This window comes from Cynocephalus volans, chromosome 5 (genome assembly GCF_027409185.1).
Source record: "Cynocephalus volans isolate mCynVol1 chromosome 5, mCynVol1.pri, whole genome shotgun sequence".
NCBI classification, from domain to species: Eukaryota; Metazoa; Chordata; class Mammalia; order Dermoptera; family Cynocephalidae; genus Cynocephalus; species Cynocephalus volans.
Genome location: NC_084464.1, coordinates 148704528 through 148722086, shown reverse-complemented (window position 1 = coordinate 148722086; position 17559 = coordinate 148704528). Strand labels below are relative to the sequence as shown.

Here is a 17559-nt window from a genome sequence, read left to right as displayed (position 1 = left end):
TAATCTCACATCTGTTACTCAAAAATCCAAGAGGCTTAAATTTGTGATTAAACTTCTTCACATACTTGAGAGAGCCATTCTTTTAAAATGATTTTTCCGACTGGCTGGTTAGCTCAGTTGGTTACAGCACAGAGTTATAACACCAAAGTCAAGAGTTCGCATCCCCATACCAGCTAGCACCAAAAAAATTAATAAAGTGATTTTTCGAAATCTGATTTTACAGTATTGTTATTCCTGCTATAAAGTGAAACTTGTTAAATGACAAATATCATGATAATCTCTATGACTTATCCATATTTTAGTTCTTAGGATTTCTTACTAAAGTCTGTCTATATGTATTTTCTTAGTTTATTTTTCCTTTTTCCTCTTCACTTTCACTAATAGCTGATTTAAACTTTTATGGTGTTGGAAGCTTTGCTGACTTCTGTAGCCTCCATTACTGTGTAGGCAAGTAAGATTTTAAGAGAAACAGTTCTATACTAAGCCTGGCCTGCCACCCTTCTCAAAAGATTTTGCATGCAAATGTGCATCCTAACAGAAGCATGAGGTTGCTATATTTTAATTAGTCTTGCATTTCTAGAATTAGACCCTACTTTTCAATTGAATTCCTTTTCTATTTAAACACTTTAATTAGTTCTTTATTAATTAGCCAGTAGAAACTGTTTCTCCCATCTTGTCCAGGTATTCCATATCTAATTAGAAGTTGTTTTTATCTGTCTTTGGTATCTTTATAAGTCACACTGATTATTCTTTGAAATATTCCAAAATACCTAAGAGACCTTGTAACCAAATAGGCTGTCCCTTTTACATGAGGTAAGAGAAACCCTTTGCATTTGGTGTTAGAGGTGGGCTGCGAGTCCACCCTTATTACCCTATCTAATGCCCTTAGAAACATAAAAGACTATTAATGACAAATACGTATTTATTGAGAATGGGAAAAGGATTGGTAAGCTAGAGTTTTTTTCTTCATACATCAATTTTTGAGAATAAATAAGCCTGGAGTAGAAGAATTTCTTTTCATGAAGGAGAAAATGGGAGGAAGAATATTTGAGGTCTAGTCATGGCACAAGGAGAAGCATATAACGAAGGCAATCTAATCCTACGATTTGGGATGAATATGCATGGAGAGATAGATGAGAATGCATGCTAACGGACATTTGTTTATTGCACACAGGGAACATTTTTTTTTAGTGCATTAGCGAAGAGTAGAAAGCTGACTGTTGGTATACTCTTCTCCTTGCTCTCCACAACTGAATTTATGTATATACTCACCTTGTGTATCTTGTTAACTATCTTTTAAGCTGCATTTTTGATGATTAATTTTCTCTGAAGTATATTCTTGATTTCTAACATGCTTTATTAAAAATTATGCATTTAACCTTTAAATATATGCCTGAAATTTTTCCATGCTATTTCTTAATATTCACTATTGAAGAATATAATTCCTCTTTTAACATCTAGTTTATTTGCCTAGGTTGGATTATCTCAAGATGCCCAGGATCAAATGAGAAAGATGCTTTGCCAAAAAGAGTCTAATTACATCCGTCTTAAAAGGGCTAAAATGGACAAGTCTATGTTTGTGAAGATAAAAACACTAGGAATAGGAGCATTTGGTGAAGTCTGTCTAGCAAGAAAAGTTGATACTAAGGCTTTGTATGCAACAAAAACTCTTCGAAAGAAAGATGTTCTGCTTCGAAATCAAGTTGCTCATGTTAAAGCTGAGAGAGATATCCTGGCTGAAGCTGACAATGAATGGGTAGTTCGTCTATATTATTCCTTCCAAGACAAAGACAATCTATACTTTGTAATGGATTACATTCCTGGGGGTGATATGATGAGCCTGTTAATTAGAATGGGCATCTTTCCAGAAAATCTGGCACGATTCTACATAGCAGAACTTACCTGTGCTGTCGAAAGTGTTCATAAAATGGGTTTTATTCATAGAGATATTAAACCTGATAACATTTTGATTGATCGAGATGGACATATTAAATTGACTGACTTCGGCCTCTGCACTGGGTTCAGGTGGACACATGATTCTAAGTATTATCAGAGTGGTAAGTAAACTCATAAAATTTATTTTAGTTTTTTCATAATAATGTTGATTAATGCAGTAAAATATAAGATGGTATCATCACTGGATGGGAGCCAGAAGACCTGGGTCAAGTCTTGATTCTGTTGGATAAATGTGGTGAATCCTTTAGGCACTTAGACTTATAAAATGAAAGAGTGTGTTAGATTTGATTATTTCTAAATATCATTAACATTTTTGAGTTAACTCCTTTACATCAGACAAAAAATGTTTTAACAATAAATTTTAAATAAAGCCCCATATCCACCATTCAGCTTAAGAATTAGATTATCAGTACTTTAGAAGCCCCTAAACAGTCACTTGCCCTTCTCTCTCCTCCGTAGAGGTAAACATTATTTCAGAACTTTGTGATCAGGTTTTTTCTCTATACTTTTACCACATATGTACATTTCCCTAAACAATGTCTTACTTCATTTTGATTACTGTTGAACCTTTATTTAAATGTAATCATTCTATATGTATTTTTCTATGTTGACTTCTTTCGTGTTTGAGTTTCCTCCGTGTTAGTGTATGTATAATATTTACTTTGACTGCTACGTAGGATTCATTGTGTGACTGTTAAACAACTTATTTAATCCTAAACACTTTATATACATGATTCTATTTAATCCTCACAACATCATTGTGAGGCGGGATGAAGAAACTGAGGCTTAGATGAAGTAACTTGCCCAAGGTCAAACAGAAGTTAAGTGTATGGGCTATGCTTTGAACCCAGGTTTGTCTGACTACAGGACCCATGTTATTTCTACTACAGCACACTGCCTTACCAAGCTCCCTTCAAGCACTGATGGAACGGAAAATTGATCTAACATTTGTTTTGTTTTGTTTTTATTGAGATATAATTTTTTTCTTCAATGTTTACATAGAAAATTTCTCAACACAGAAATGAGGGAAAACACAAATTAAATTTGAAGTCAGTTGATAAGGAACAAATTTAACACTCAAAGATTTACATCCTTAATGCAAAAAGAACTCTTAAAAATGAATTAGAAAAATCTAATCAGAAATTTGGTGAAGGACATGAGTAGATAAGTCACACACCCCAAAGAAACACATTTGGCTAATAAGTACATTCCAAGATGATGTTGTAGGGAGAGAGGGCTGAGGCCCATGGGCCCATCTCAGGACCCTGGGCAGCTGGCTACGTTGCTTGCCTGAGTGTGCAGCATTTGTTGAATACTTACTATGTACTGAGTGCTTTGCATGTATTCTAATTTAGTGCTCACAACAATCCTTCTAAGTATTATTAGCCTCCTGTGTTTCTGTGAACACAAGTAGATTTATATTAAATGGATGGACTTGAGGCACCTGAACCTACTTTAATATTCAGCATAATGAGGGCCGGCCCGTGGCTCACTTGAGAGAATGTGGTGCTGATAACACCAAGGCCACAGGTTCAGATCCCTATATAGGGATGGCCAGTTTGCTCACTTGGGAGAGCATGGTGCTAACAACACCAAGTCAAGGGTTAAGATCCCCTTACTGGTCATTATTTAAAAAAAAAAAAAAATTCAGCATAATGTAATGTAGTATCTCCCCAGATTCACCTGAATTATATTACTTGGGATGGTTCTTAAAAATGTGTTTCCAAGCCGACCCTGTGGCGCACTCGGGAGAGTACGGCGCTGGGAGCGCAGCAGCGCTCCCGCTGCGGGTTCGGATCCTACATAGGGTTCGGATCCTACATAGGGATGGCCGGTGCGCTCACTGGGCGGCTGGTCACAAAAAAAAAAAAAAAAAAAAAATGTGTTTCCTAGGCTCTACTGCCATCTTATGATGAAAAATCTTCATTGGAGGATGGAAATTGTATTTTAATTAAAAATCTCAGATGGTTATTATAGTCGGATTAATTTCAGATACATTTCTCTAAGTGAATTAATCCCATTATGTCTTTAAATAACCATCTATTGTTATGACTTCCAAATCTCTTACTCCAGAAATGGTCTCTCCCTGAAATTCTTAATTTCTGTATCCAACTGCACTCTGGATATCTTCACATGGATTTCATATAGGCCTTTCAAACTGAACAAATAGGCCTTTTGAACTTAACATTGCAAGTAAATAACTCTTAATACCCCCATATCTGTTCCTCTCCAGTCTTCCTCATTTTGGTAAATTGTACTGTCAGCACCCACCTAGTTATCTTCTTTCTTTTTTTCTTTTTTTTCCATGCCCTCCCTATCTAATCCATCAACAAGTCCTGTTTACTCCACTTCCAAAATGTGTCCTTCTCTCCAGTTTCATTATTACTATACTAGTCCAAGCACTGAAACAGCCTCTTAACTGGTCTGTTTTTAGTCTTGACTTCCCTGTAATCCATCCTCCACATAGCAGCCAGAGTTTTCTTTTCTTAAGCATAAATTAGATCGTCTTCCTCTTGCTTCAAACTCTCCAATATCTTTCCACTGTATTTCATATAAAAGGCAAACCATTTCTGTTGCTCGCAAAACCCATATACAGCAGCTCCTCCATTTCCTAGCATTCTTTCCTTTATCAGCTGCCCCGGTGCTCTGTTTGTTCCTTTTGTTCTGTGTGAAACACCTTGTCCCGATTTTCAAACGATGGAGTCCTCTTGTTTTTTCCATTTTAGCAAATGTCACCTTCTTAATTGGTCTCCCCAGCCACCTAATCTAGTGTACCTGTCAGTTACATTTGTCACATCACCGCATGTTAATTCTCTGTGTAGAACACATGACTATGTTTCTTACATATGTATGGTGATGCATCTCTTAATGACAGGGATGTGTTCTAAATGTGTCGGGCGATTTCGTTGTTGTGTGACCATCATTGATTGTATTTAACACAAACCTGCATGGTATAGCCTATTGCATCTCTGCTACAAACCTGTACAGCCTGTTACTATAATGAATAATGTAGGCAATATTAAGTATTTGTGTATCTAAACATACAAAAGTCAACTGGAAAGATATTGGAGAGCTTGAATCAAGAGGATGACAAGATCTGATTTATCCTTTTAAAAAAGAAAATTGGCTGCTGTATGGAAAACAGAGGGAAGGCAAGAGTGAAAACAGATACCAATTAAGAGGCTATTACAATCCCCCTTTCTCCCACACTTCTTGTAGCTAAATAGATGCTCAAGAAGGCAAGCAGGGACATCTCTGGGAGGAGAAGTACTGGTTGGAGGCAGAAGCCAAAGGGTATAGGATCTATTGCTGCTGACATCTCACCAAGAAGTTGCCTTTATAAACAAACCAACCACCATACATCTGTGCCTTGCCAAAGACTAAGGCTTGTTATAAGAAGAGGGCTAGAAACCTAACTGATCTACTGAACAGTTTTCTCATAGGGATAATACCTAGTGTTCTATAGAACTGTAGAGTGACTATAATTAACTATTGTATAGTTTCAGTTAACTAGAGGAGAGGATTTTGAATGTTCCCCACACAAAGAAACAATAAGTGTTTGAGGTAATGAAAAAAAAAAAATCAGTGGCTACCAGGGTTTCGGGGGATGAGTGAGGGAGGGATGAATAGATGGATCACAGGATTTTTAGGGCAGTGAAACTATTCTTTGTGATACTGTGATGGTGAATAGATGACATTATGCATTTGGCAAAACCCACAGAACTATACAACACAAAGAGGGAACCCTAATATAAAATTGATTTAATAATAATATGTCAATATTGGTTCATAATTGTAACAAACATACCACACTAATGTAACATGTTAATGATAGAAACTGTGTGCCCTTGGGTTGAATGTCCACCCCCCCCTCCAAACTTAATCCCCACTATAACCACTGAGGGTAGGAAATCCTATTATGATTATTGAAATGTGGGGCTTTGAAGAGGTGATTAGATTCTAGGACCACACCTAGTGAATGAATTCATAATGGTGGTCAGTCGGGGCATGGTTTGGAGGGCTTTAAAAAGAGTGAATGAGAAGGTTAGTCTCTCTGCTCTCTCTGGTCCACCATTTTGCAATGTGATACTCCGCCATTACTGTTGCCACCATCAAGGCTCTCACCAGATGTGTTCCCTGGGCTTTGGACTTCCAGCTTCAGAAACTGTAAGCAGTAAATTTTGATTTCTTATAAATCACCCCATTTCAGGTATCTTGTTATAAGCAACAGAAACATACTAATACAGGAAATTGGTACCAGAGAAGTGGGGTGTTGCTTATAACAAATACTTGAAAATGTGGAAGTGGCTTTGGAACTGGGTGTTGAGAAAAGGCTGGAAGAACTTGAAGGATCAGGCTAGAAAAAGCCTTGCTGCTGGTGGGAGTTTAGAAGACTAGAAAACCGGGGAAGGGCCGGCCTGTGGCTCACTCAGGAGAGTGCGGTGCTGATAACACCAAGGCCATGGGTTCGGATCCTGTATACAGATGGCCGGTTCGCTCACTGGCTGAACGTGGTGCTGACAACACCAAGTCAAGGGTTGAGATCCCCTTACCGTTCATCTTCAAAAAAAAGAAAAAGAAAACCAGGGAAAGTTTGGAGCTTTTTAGAGACTGATTAAATGGTGGCAAGCAGAATGCTGATAGAAATATGGACAGTAAAGGCCATTCTGAGAAGATCTCAGATGTAAATGAAAAGATACTTATTGGAAACTGGGGCAAAGATACCCTTGCTATGAACTGGCAAGGAACTTGGCTGCATTGTGTCCATGCCCTAGGACTTTGTGGAAGTTGGAACTTAGGAGTTGTGAACCAGAGTATTTGGTGGAAGAAATTTCTAAGCAGCAAAGCATTAAGGAAGCTGCATGGCTACTTGTAACGGCCTATGCTAAGTTATGGTGGCAAAGGCAAGACATAAAGCCAGAATTTAAAAGGGAAGCAGAGCATAAAGATTTGGAAAATTTGCAGCCTGGCCATGTGGTAGAGAAGCAGAGAGCATTTTCAGAAGAAAAATGCAATGGTGCTAAGATTAATAGAAAAGAAAGGGATTATCAAGAGAAGGGGGAAAAGGCCCTGAAGGCATTGCAGAAGCCTCTGGGGCCAACCCTTCCATTTCAGACCCAAAGACCTAGTGAGACGATATGGTCTTGGAGAATAGGCCTGAGTTGCCCTCCATGGGCTCCCTACCCAGGGCCCCCTTGGGATGCTGCTTCTTGCACCCCTGCTCTTCCAGCCTGGTTAAATTGGCCCCAGGCATGGCTGGACCTTCAGCTTTGAAAGATACTGGCTGGAAGGCTTGGCGGCATCCACGTGGTGTTAGATCTGCAGGCTAGCAGAGTGCCAGAGCTCTGAAGGCTTCAGAGCCTTCACCTCAGTTTCAAAGGATTTGTGGAAAAGCGTGGGAGCCCAGGAAGAGATCTGTCACAGGGGCGATTCACCACATAGAGACTTTGCTAGAGCAATGCCAAGAGGAAATGTGGGGTCAGCATTACAGCAGAAAAAACCCAACAGTGCCATTCCTAGTGGAGCCATGACAGCAGGACTGCCATGAAGACCCGACCTGTGGAGCTACCAGCGTGCAGTGCCAGCCTATGAGAGCTGAAACATGTCCTCAGATCTGGAAAGCCATGGGCTGGCCCTTGGCTGATTTGGGAGAGTATGATGCTGATAATACCAAGGCCATGGGTTCGGATCCCTATATAGGGATGGCCGGTTCGCTTACTTGGGAGAGCGTGGTGCTGACAACACCAAGTCAAGGGTTAAGAACCCCTTACCAGTCATCTTTAAGGAAAAAAAAAAAAAAGACCAGGAAAGCCATAAGAGCAGAGCTGCCTAAGGACTTGGAGACCCAACCCCTGCACCAGCGTGCATAGGACATCAAACATGGAGTCATTGTATATGATTAGCCAGCTTTGAGATTTAATTTCTGCCCTGCTGGGTTTTGGACTTATTTGGGACCTGTTACACCTTTCTTTTGGCCTATTTCTCCCCTTTGGAATGGGAATATGTACCCTATGTTTGTCCCACCATTGTATCTTGGAAGTAGATAACTTTTTTTTTATTACACAGATTGGACTTTGAACTTCGGACTTCTAAGTTGAAACTAGTTAAGACTTTAGGGATGGAATGAATGTATTTGTATGTGAAAAGGACGTGAGTTTTGGGGGGCAAGGGGTGGAACGCCTTGGGTTGAATGTCCCCCCACCCCCAAAAAACTTAATCCCTACTGTAACTGTTGAAGGTGGGAAATCCTATTATGGTAATTGAAATGTGGGGCCTTGAAGAAGTGATTAGATTGTAGGACCACGCCTAGTGAATGGATTAATAATGGTGGTCTGGGCATGGTTTGGAGGGCTTTAAAAGGAGAGTGAATGAGGAGGTTAGTTCCTCTGTTCTCTCTGCTCCACGGTTTCATAATGTGACACTCTGCCATCACTGTTGCCACCACCAAGGCTCATACCACATGTGTTCCCTGGGCTTTGGACTTCCCACCCTCAGAAACTGGAAGCAGTAGATTTTGTTTTCTTATAAATCACCCAGTTTCAGGTATTTTGTTACAAGCATCAGAAATGGACTAATCCACTGTGTCTGTGGGGGGGGGGGAGAGGGGAACTGTCTGTACTTTCTGTAAACCTAAAACTACTAAAAAATAAAGTGTATTACTTAAGGGGGAAAAGAGGCTATTACAGGTAAGCTTGGACTAGGATAGTTATAGTGGAGCTGGAGAGAAGTAAATAGATTCAGGATATAAAATACAGTATAAAAGATAAAAAATGATACACCTGCATAGGTCACCTACCTTTAATGGAGCTTACAGGACTGGAAGTTGCTCTGAGTGAGTCAGTAAGTAGTGAATGACTATGAAGGCCTAGCTCATTTCTGTACACTACAGTAGACTTTATAAACACTGCACACTTAGGCTACACTAAATTTTTTTTTTTAAGTAATTGTGCTATAATGTTACAACAGCTACAATATCAGTAGGTGATAGGAAATTTTCAGCTCCATTATAATCTTATAGGACCATCATCATTTCTGTGGTGACTAGAATGTTGTTACATGGTACCTGACTGTATTTGTTTGTTGTGTTTCTTCCCCACTAGGGAGTAAGCTGCCCGAGAGAAGAACTTTGTCTTTCTTATTTGTCATTGTCATTTGTGAATGAGTGAAACACTGATCAAATTTATTTGTAAGTTTGTCCAGAGTAGTAATGGGGAGCAGTCTGAATAACAAATTCTTAATCCAACCCACATATGACTTGTATTATCATTATTTAACATTGAGTAAATTACTGAATCTTAGATTAATTTCTTAGCATAAAACTTTTCCTATTGATATCCCAGAGAGCAGGCTCTAGTCAGTAATAAACACTATCAGTGATTTAGCACATATTGTATCTTAGTTTGTCACAAGGGAGAATGTTGTTAACCCTAAACCATGATATCAAAAACTTAAACAGACTTTAGGATTACTCTTGTCCTTGTTGCTTTATTTTTTTTACTGTACAGGTGACCATCCACGGCAAGATAGCATGGATTTCAGTAATGAATGGGGTGATCCTTCAAACTGTCGATGTGGAGATAGACTGAAGCCTCTGGAACGGAGAGCTGCACGCCAGCATCAGCGATGTCTAGCACATTCTTTGGTTGGGACTCCCAATTACATTGCACCTGAAGTGTTGCTACGAACAGGTAAAGCATTTATTTGTTTTATAAATAACTCCAACAAGCCTTTAGATCCGTCAAAATTTACAATATAATATGCCTTATTTTTCAGGTTTATAATAAAAATATTAATTTTACAGTCCAAATTGGTGATTTCTTATTAATTTTGATTATATTAATTATGAGCATTTTTTTTAAAGTGCTTATGAATAACTATAACTTTGGTATCTTATTTTAGGATACACACAGTTATGTGATTGGTGGAGTGTTGGTGTTATTCTTTTTGAAATGTTGGTAGGACAGCCTCCTTTCTTGGCACAAACACCATTAGAAACACAAATGAAGGTAAGATATATAGAATCTATACCAAAAGAATTGTCACAAAGTCCCTACACTGTAGGCTTTTATTTATTAGTACTTCACTTATAGCATCCTAATTTAGAGTTAAAGAATAAACTTTAAGGATATATGAACCCACAAAAATTCCACATATGAACTCTAATCTTCATCATCCCACTATCACCATAAGTCCTGCCTCACTCACACACTGTATTCATACTTTATTCTCATAAAGGTCTGTAGTCCCTTTCGAAGTTTTATTCACTTTACTCCTTGTTAGCCACTGCCTCCTGCCTTTGCCTCTTTCCACGCACATTCCAGCCCCCAACTATAAATAAATGCCTATCGCCACTTGAAAATACCTCTGGCACTTAAGTTAGAAGTTGCCCACAATTTTGACCATACATTGTTTCATTTAAAACCCTATAAGACTGGCTGGTTAGCTCACTTGGTTAGAGCATGGCACTGGTAATACCAAGGTCCAGGGTTTGAACCCTGTGGCCAGCACCAAAAAATAAAAAAATAAAAATCTTTAGTGGTTCCTTTGTCTGTGGGTTAACATTCAGATTTGTCCTCTGTTCCTTTGTTCATACCATTCCCTCTGTCTGGAATGTCCTACTTACTTCTCTCCCATCTTGCACAATCCTCCCTCCTTTCTGAAGCCTGGTTAGCTCCTGATCATTCTCAATCATTCTTTGAGAATCTCCTGAGATATCATGTCCTCTATGATTCTCTCCTGTCATCAGCCCAACCCTGCCCCCAACCCCAGCAAGCTGTAACTAGCTGTTTTGTTGCATTTAATGGTATATTAAAACTTCTTTTTAGAATTTCTTGTAGTGTAGGTCTACTGATAATATATTCTCCCAGGTTTGTCTGAAAATATCTATTTTGCCTTCATTTGTGTGTGTGTGTGTGTGTGTATTTAAATAAGTATATGCATATCTATATGTGTATGTGTCTGTACATATATACATGTATACACACACACCCACAATGTGTGTGTATGTGTGTGTGTGAAATTGAATACTTTCTCCCTAAGATTGAGAACAAAGCAAGGATGTCCATTTTCATCAATCTGGAAGTCTTAGCCAGTGCAATACAGTGGTGAAAAGAAATAATAAGCATACAGATTGGAAAGGAAAAAATAAAAACTTCCCCTGTTCACACATGACATCATTTTCTATATAGAAAATCCCAGGGAATCTACAAAAAACTCATAGAACTAATAACTAATAAATGAATTTAGCAAGTTGTAGGGTATGAGGATAACACACAAAAACAATTGTATTTCTATATTCAAGCAATGAACAACTGGAAACTGAATTTTAGAACAGTAACTCCTCCAAAATGAAATACTTAGGTATAAATCTAACAGAACATAAACAATAGCTGTATGCTGAAAGCTGTAAAATGCTACTGAAAAAAATCAAACATCCAAATAAGTGTTCACTGACTGGAAGACTCAACATAGTAAAGCTATCTGTTCTCCCCAAATTAATTTATAGATTTACTTCAATCCCAATCAAAATCTCAGCAGGATTTTTTTGTATAGATTAGCCAATTCTAAATTTATTTGGGTGGAAAAAGGAACTAGAATAGCAAAAACAATTTTTTAAAAAAGCAAAGTTGGAGGAGTCAACTGATTTTAAGACTTACTGTGAAGCTACAGTAATCCAGTTAGTGTGATATTGGCAAAAGGATGCACATGTAGACCAATGGAGCAGAATAGAGAGTGCAGACGCAGACATAAGACCACACCAGTATGACCATTTGGACTTTGACAAAGGTACAAATGGAGAAAGGATAGTTTTTCAACAACTAGTGTTGAAAATATTAGTCAGCCTACTACAAAAAAAAAAAAACTGAACCTGAACTGACCTAACACCTTACACAAACATTAACTCAAAATAAATCATACATATAAAAATAAAACATAAAGCTATAATACTTTTAGAAGAAAATATAAAATCTTTTGTGACTGGGGATTAGGTGAAGAGTTCTTAGAAATGACAATAAAATCATGATCCATGAAAGAAAAAGTTGATAAATTAAACTTCATCAAAATTAAGAACTGTCATTCTACCAAAGATACAATCAAGAAAATGAAAAGACAAGGTACGAACTGGGAGAAAATATTTGCAAATCACATATCCAGCAAAGGGCTTTTCTCTGCAATATATAAAGAACTACTCAACAGTAAGAGAATAAACAACCAAAGCCAGTGACCTGACAGATTTCCTTAAATGTCTGGATCAAAAAAACAAAAGCATGTTTGTCTCTTTAAATCATACAGAGGGGGTCAAAAGGCAGGCCGGCATCTGGGCTGGTCCCTCAGGGAATCACCAAGACCAATAAAAATGCACAACTCCAAAGTTTTGGAAGGCAAGGTCCTTACTGCCTACCCTGGCACCAACCAGCTGCTCCAGGAAGGTAGCCTGTGGTTTCCATGACCTCAGCAGGACTGAGGAATGGTGGATGGTAGTTGGTTCACACATGCTGCTGTCTTGCCAAATTTTAGCAGCCTCTCCCTTCATGAAGCAATTCCCTTAGTTGCTGTTAAGTGTCCGATCGGGTTTCAGAGTTCCAAAGTAGATTATTCTGATCATGTTTTTCCAGTTTAGTGTTTGTTTTTATGGAAGGGCAGACCCCTGAAGCTTCCTGCTCTGCCATTTTCTGTGACATCTCCCGCTACTGTGTTTTTGACTATTATCTCTGTATAATTTTGTTTGTGGTTGTTCTAGAGACTACAAAGTACACACTAAGTTTTCACTTCAAGTTTAATGTAGAACCTGACAACCATATAGGTCCCTTTGTTCTCTACCCTTTATCTTTTAGGTATTTTATACATTACATCTACATACATTTGCTTTTTGTTTGGTTGGCTTTTTTTCCTGATCTCTTTTCTTTTTCTTTTGAAAGTTTAACGTATTATTGTGACTGTTTCTCTTTCTTTATTTTAGCTCCCACTTATATATCTACATACATTTAAAACCTCATCTAACAATGTTAGAATTTTTGCTTTCAACCATCAACTTATTTTAAAGAATTCAAGATGAGAAGAATATTTATTTTTACCTGGGTATTTAGCAGTTTCGTTGTTCTTCCAGCATTCCTGTTATTTCAAGATTCCTTCTATATCATTATCTCTTCTGTCTGAAGATCTTCTTTAAGCCAATATTTTAGAGCAGGATGGCTGGCAACAAATTCTCTTAATTTTTCTTCATCTGAGAATGTCTTTATTTCACCCTCCTTAGGATATTATCACTTCGTATACAATTCTGGGTTTTACTTCTTGCAGCACTTTAAAATGTCCACTTCCTTCTGTTCTCCGTAATTTGATGAGACATCTGCAGTCATTCACATCCCTCAAGTAATGCATCATTTTTCTCTGGCTTCTCTCAATCGTTTTTCTTTATCCGTAGCTTTCAGTATTGTAATTATGATGTGCCTGGGCATAAATTTCTTAGAGTTTATCCTATTTGGTGTTTACTGAGCATCTTGAATTTGTAGGTTTATGTATTTCATCAGATTTGGGGAGTGTTCAGCCATCATTTCTTCAGATATTTTTCTGCACTACATACTTTCTCCTCTTGGGATTCTAATGACAGAATCGTTAGACCTTTTGGTATAATCCCAGAGATTCCTGAGGTTCTGTTCATATTTTAAATCTGCTGTTCAGATTGCATAATTCCTATCAATCTATCTTCAAGTTCACAGACTCTTTCCTCTGACATTTTTTTGGGGGTGGGGGTGTGTTATTTTTCAGTTCTAAAATTTCCATTTGGTACTTTTTGGCGGGGGCGGGGGCAGCTGGTTGGTACAGGGATTGAACCCTAGACCTTGGTGTTACCAGCACCACACTCTAACCAGCTGAGCTAACTAGCCAGCCCCCATTTGGTACTCTTTTATGTTTTCATTTTGCCCAGATTTTCTGTCTTTTATTTCACAAATGTTCTTACTTGGAGCATTTTTACAATGGCTACTTTAAAGTCTTCATCAGATAATTCTAACATCTGTATCCTCTCAACGCTAACGTCTATTGCTTGCCTTTTCCTGTGTGAGTTGAAATTTTCCTGCTTCTTTGTATGCCAAGTAATTTTGGGTTGTATCCTAGATATTCTGAATATTGTTATGAGACACTGTATCTTATTTAAATCTTATGGAGAATGTTGACATTATTTTGGCAGGCATTAAACCTGGTTGGATTCAGGCCACAAGTTCCAACCAGCCTTTCGTGGCTTGCGATTTCAATGTTAGTTTCATTTTCAAAAGTTTTGCACTAGTAGTCCGATCTTTCCCTGGGCTGTGGTTTTTTCCTTAGTTTAGTTCTCCCCAGTCTTTAATATGCTCTTAGGATCAGATCCACACAGGTACAGTTTGGAAGTTGAGCCTAGCAGTTCATAAACAATTTTATGGGGTCAATTTCCTAATCTCCTTCCTCTTTGCAAAATACCCAGTACTTTCCAGTTTTCTGGGACTCTTCTTTTTTGTTCTCTGAACAGAAAGTGAGGCTTTATTTAAACCCACTCTGCCACATGTCTCTAAGCTGTGCCTGCATCCAGGACAAGGTGGCAGGAGGACAGAGAGAGAAAACAAGCAACGGAGATTCGACCCATCTTCTTGGGACCACATGTGTATGATTTTATTTCTAATTGGAGAAGAAAGTTCTCAGAATTTTAGTGCCTGCAGGCCCTTATTGCCACTTCTGTTGCTGCCAGGAATCCCCTTTCCCTCTCCCTGAGCCTGAACTGAAGGAGCTTCTCCTGGAGTTCTCTATTCCCCTTCCAGATTTTAGGCTACCTTGAGTCCAGCCTGGTGGGTACTAGAGGGAAAAAAAAGTGGTAAACTCACCACCACGGTCAGTGGTACTTCAAATTCTCATCTTCTTCCCCAATCTGCCTTTTACTGTTAACTTTTCAGAGTCCTTAAGTAGCTGCTCCATGCATTCTATTCAGGTTTTATAGCTGCATTCAATGGGAAGGACAGGATAGAGTGTACCTGTAACATCTTACTCAGAACTGGAACCTCTGTTTCTGACTGCTTTTAGGATTTTTCTCTTTAATTTTGGTTTTCAGCAGTTTGACCATGATATGCCTATCTGTAGTTTTCTTTGTATTTATCTTGATCAAGGTTCACTAAGCTTCTTGAATTGTAGGTTGATAACTTTAATCAATTTTGGAAAATTCTCCGGCATTATCTCTTCTAAGATTTCTTTTGCTTCCTTCTCTCTTTCTTGGACTCGAATTATATTATACATACGGTATTCATTTGATACTGTCTTCCATGTCTCTTATGCTTTATTCTTTTTTTATTCTATTTTTTCTCTCTGTGCTGCAGTCTACATAATTTCTATTGGTCCATCTTTGAATTACCTCTTTCTTTTGCTGTGCCTAGTCTTTTTTTTTTTTTTTTTTTACCTTAAACTAAAAAATCCTGAATGTATCTTATAATAAAAAATGAAAAACTTGTCCAGCTGATTGTATATTTTTATTTCTCCTGTCTGAAATAAGTGATGGAACCAGGCATAAATAACTAATACTATATCATGATTTTTTCCCCCAAAGAAAAATTTTTTTTTTTTTGTCTTTTTCGTGACCGGCACTCAGCCAGTGAGTGCACCAGCCATTCCTATATAGGATCCGAACCCGCGGCGGGAGCGTTGCCGCGCTCCCAGCACCGCACTCTCCCGAGTGCGCCACGGGCTCGGCCCACCCCCAAAGAAAATTTTAAAAATACTCTGTTATTAGTTGAGGCATCATCTTTTTCTAATCTTGGATAAGATTTTAAAATGAACAAATACTAGAAGAGAGGGTATATTTTTCTTCTCTCTATAGTAGCTGATTAGTTTCTATATGAATAAAGAAGAATGGGGATCTTTTTTCAGTTATTTAACAAGTATTTATTGACTAAACTCGTGACAAGTTGAAGATGTCTTATCTAGGTTAAATAACAATCCATTTTACCACTTGACAGGGCTTACCCAAAATCCATTTAACAGTGTACTCAAAGTTTTATACCACTTCCCCTGCCTCTTAAGAGTTCAGGGAGAAGGGACTAGGTTGTCTGGTTTCACTTAGCACTCCTTTCTTCCTAACTAATTCCATTTTATTCAAAACCAGAACAAAGATTTATTGAACATCTCATATTAATTATGTGCTAAGCAATTTGCCAAACACTGGGAAATACAAAGACAATTAAAAGACGGTTCCTAGAAGGACACAGATATAAATAGGTACCATAAGATGTTAGAAATATTAATGATAGAGGTAAATATATCATGTAGGAGAGGCAGAGTAGAAGTAGTAGAAGTAGTCATTTCTACCAAAGGTAGAAGATAAAAAAACTTACAGTGAGTCTTGTAGTGTGAGCATAAGTAGCCTGGAGGAGAGGGGATAGGAGAAAAAGTTATTTCCCAGCAGTGATTTATTATTAAAGGTATGTATGGAAGGTGAAATACCATGCAATTTATTTAAAAAGCACAAATAGTCCAAGAAGATTTTTGGTGTGAAACTGGGAGGAAATTTTTATTTTTCTTATTTATCTCTTTCCTCCTAATTTTTAAAATTTTTCTTTGAAGGTTATCAACTGGCAAACATCTCTTCACATTCCACCACAAGCTAAACTGAGCCCTGAAGCCTCTGATCTTATTATTAAACTTTGCCGAGGACCAGAAGATCGCCTAGGCAAGAATGGTGCTGATGAAATAAAAGCTCATCCATTTTTTAAAACAATTGATTTCTCCAGTGACCTGAGACAGCAGTCCGCTTCATATATTCCTAAAATCACACACCCAACAGATACATCAAATTTCGATCCTGTTGATCCTGATAAGTTATGGAGTGATGATAATGAGGAAGAAAATGTAAATGACACTCTCAATGGATGGTATAAAAATGGAAAGCACCCTGAACATGCTTTCTATGAATTTACCTTTCGAAGATTTTTTGATGACAATGGCTACCCATATAATTATCCAAAGCCTATTGAATATGAATACATTAATTCACAAGGGTCAGAGCAAAAGTTGGATGAAGATGATCAACACACAGGCTCAGAGGTCAAAAATCGTGACCTAGTATATGTTTAAAACACTAGGAAATAATTGTAATGAGGATTTGCGAAAAGGCCTGAATGCAGGATTTTTTGAGGTTCTAAGAGTAAAATTATGCAAATGTGGCAGAGCTATGTATGTGTGCTCTGTGTACAATATTTAATTTTCCTAAATTATGGGAAATCCTTTTGAAATGTTAATTTATTCCAGCCTTTTTAATCAGTAATTTAGAAAAAAAAATTGTTATAAGGAAAGTAAATTATGAACTGAATATTATAGTCAGTTCTTGGTACTTAAAGTACTTAAAATAAAAAATAGTGGTTTGTTTAAAGGAAAAGCCTGGTATCTATTTGTATATATGCTAAATAATTTTAAAAGACGAGTTTTTGAAATTTTTTTGAAAGACAGTTTTAGTTTTGTCTTGCTTTAACCAAATATGGAACATACCCTATATTTACACAGCTTTTTTTCCCCCTTAACCTTGTTTTGGGTATAAAATAAGCTAGAGTAATTAAGCCATCATGTTGATTGTTCCTAGGCTAATGATATCTG

General features: G+C 37.7%; 1 protein-coding gene across 1 annotated transcript in view; it reads left to right on the top strand.

Annotated features, from left to right (window-relative positions):
- The window catches only part of LATS1 (large tumor suppressor kinase 1), a 56552-nt gene extending 39301 nt beyond the window's left edge, over window positions 1–17251 (top strand). The window contains exons 5-8 of the mRNA XM_063096910.1: window positions 1475–2057; window positions 9462–9644; window positions 9856–9962; window positions 16534–17251. Coding sequence (XP_062952980.1) covers window positions 1475–2057; window positions 9462–9644; window positions 9856–9962; window positions 16534–17043 — 1383 coding nt within the window. The 3' untranslated portion in view covers window positions 17044–17251. The remainder of the gene's footprint in view (window positions 1–1474; window positions 2058–9461; window positions 9645–9855; window positions 9963–16533) is intronic.
- Window positions 17252–17559: the final 308 nt, after the last annotated feature.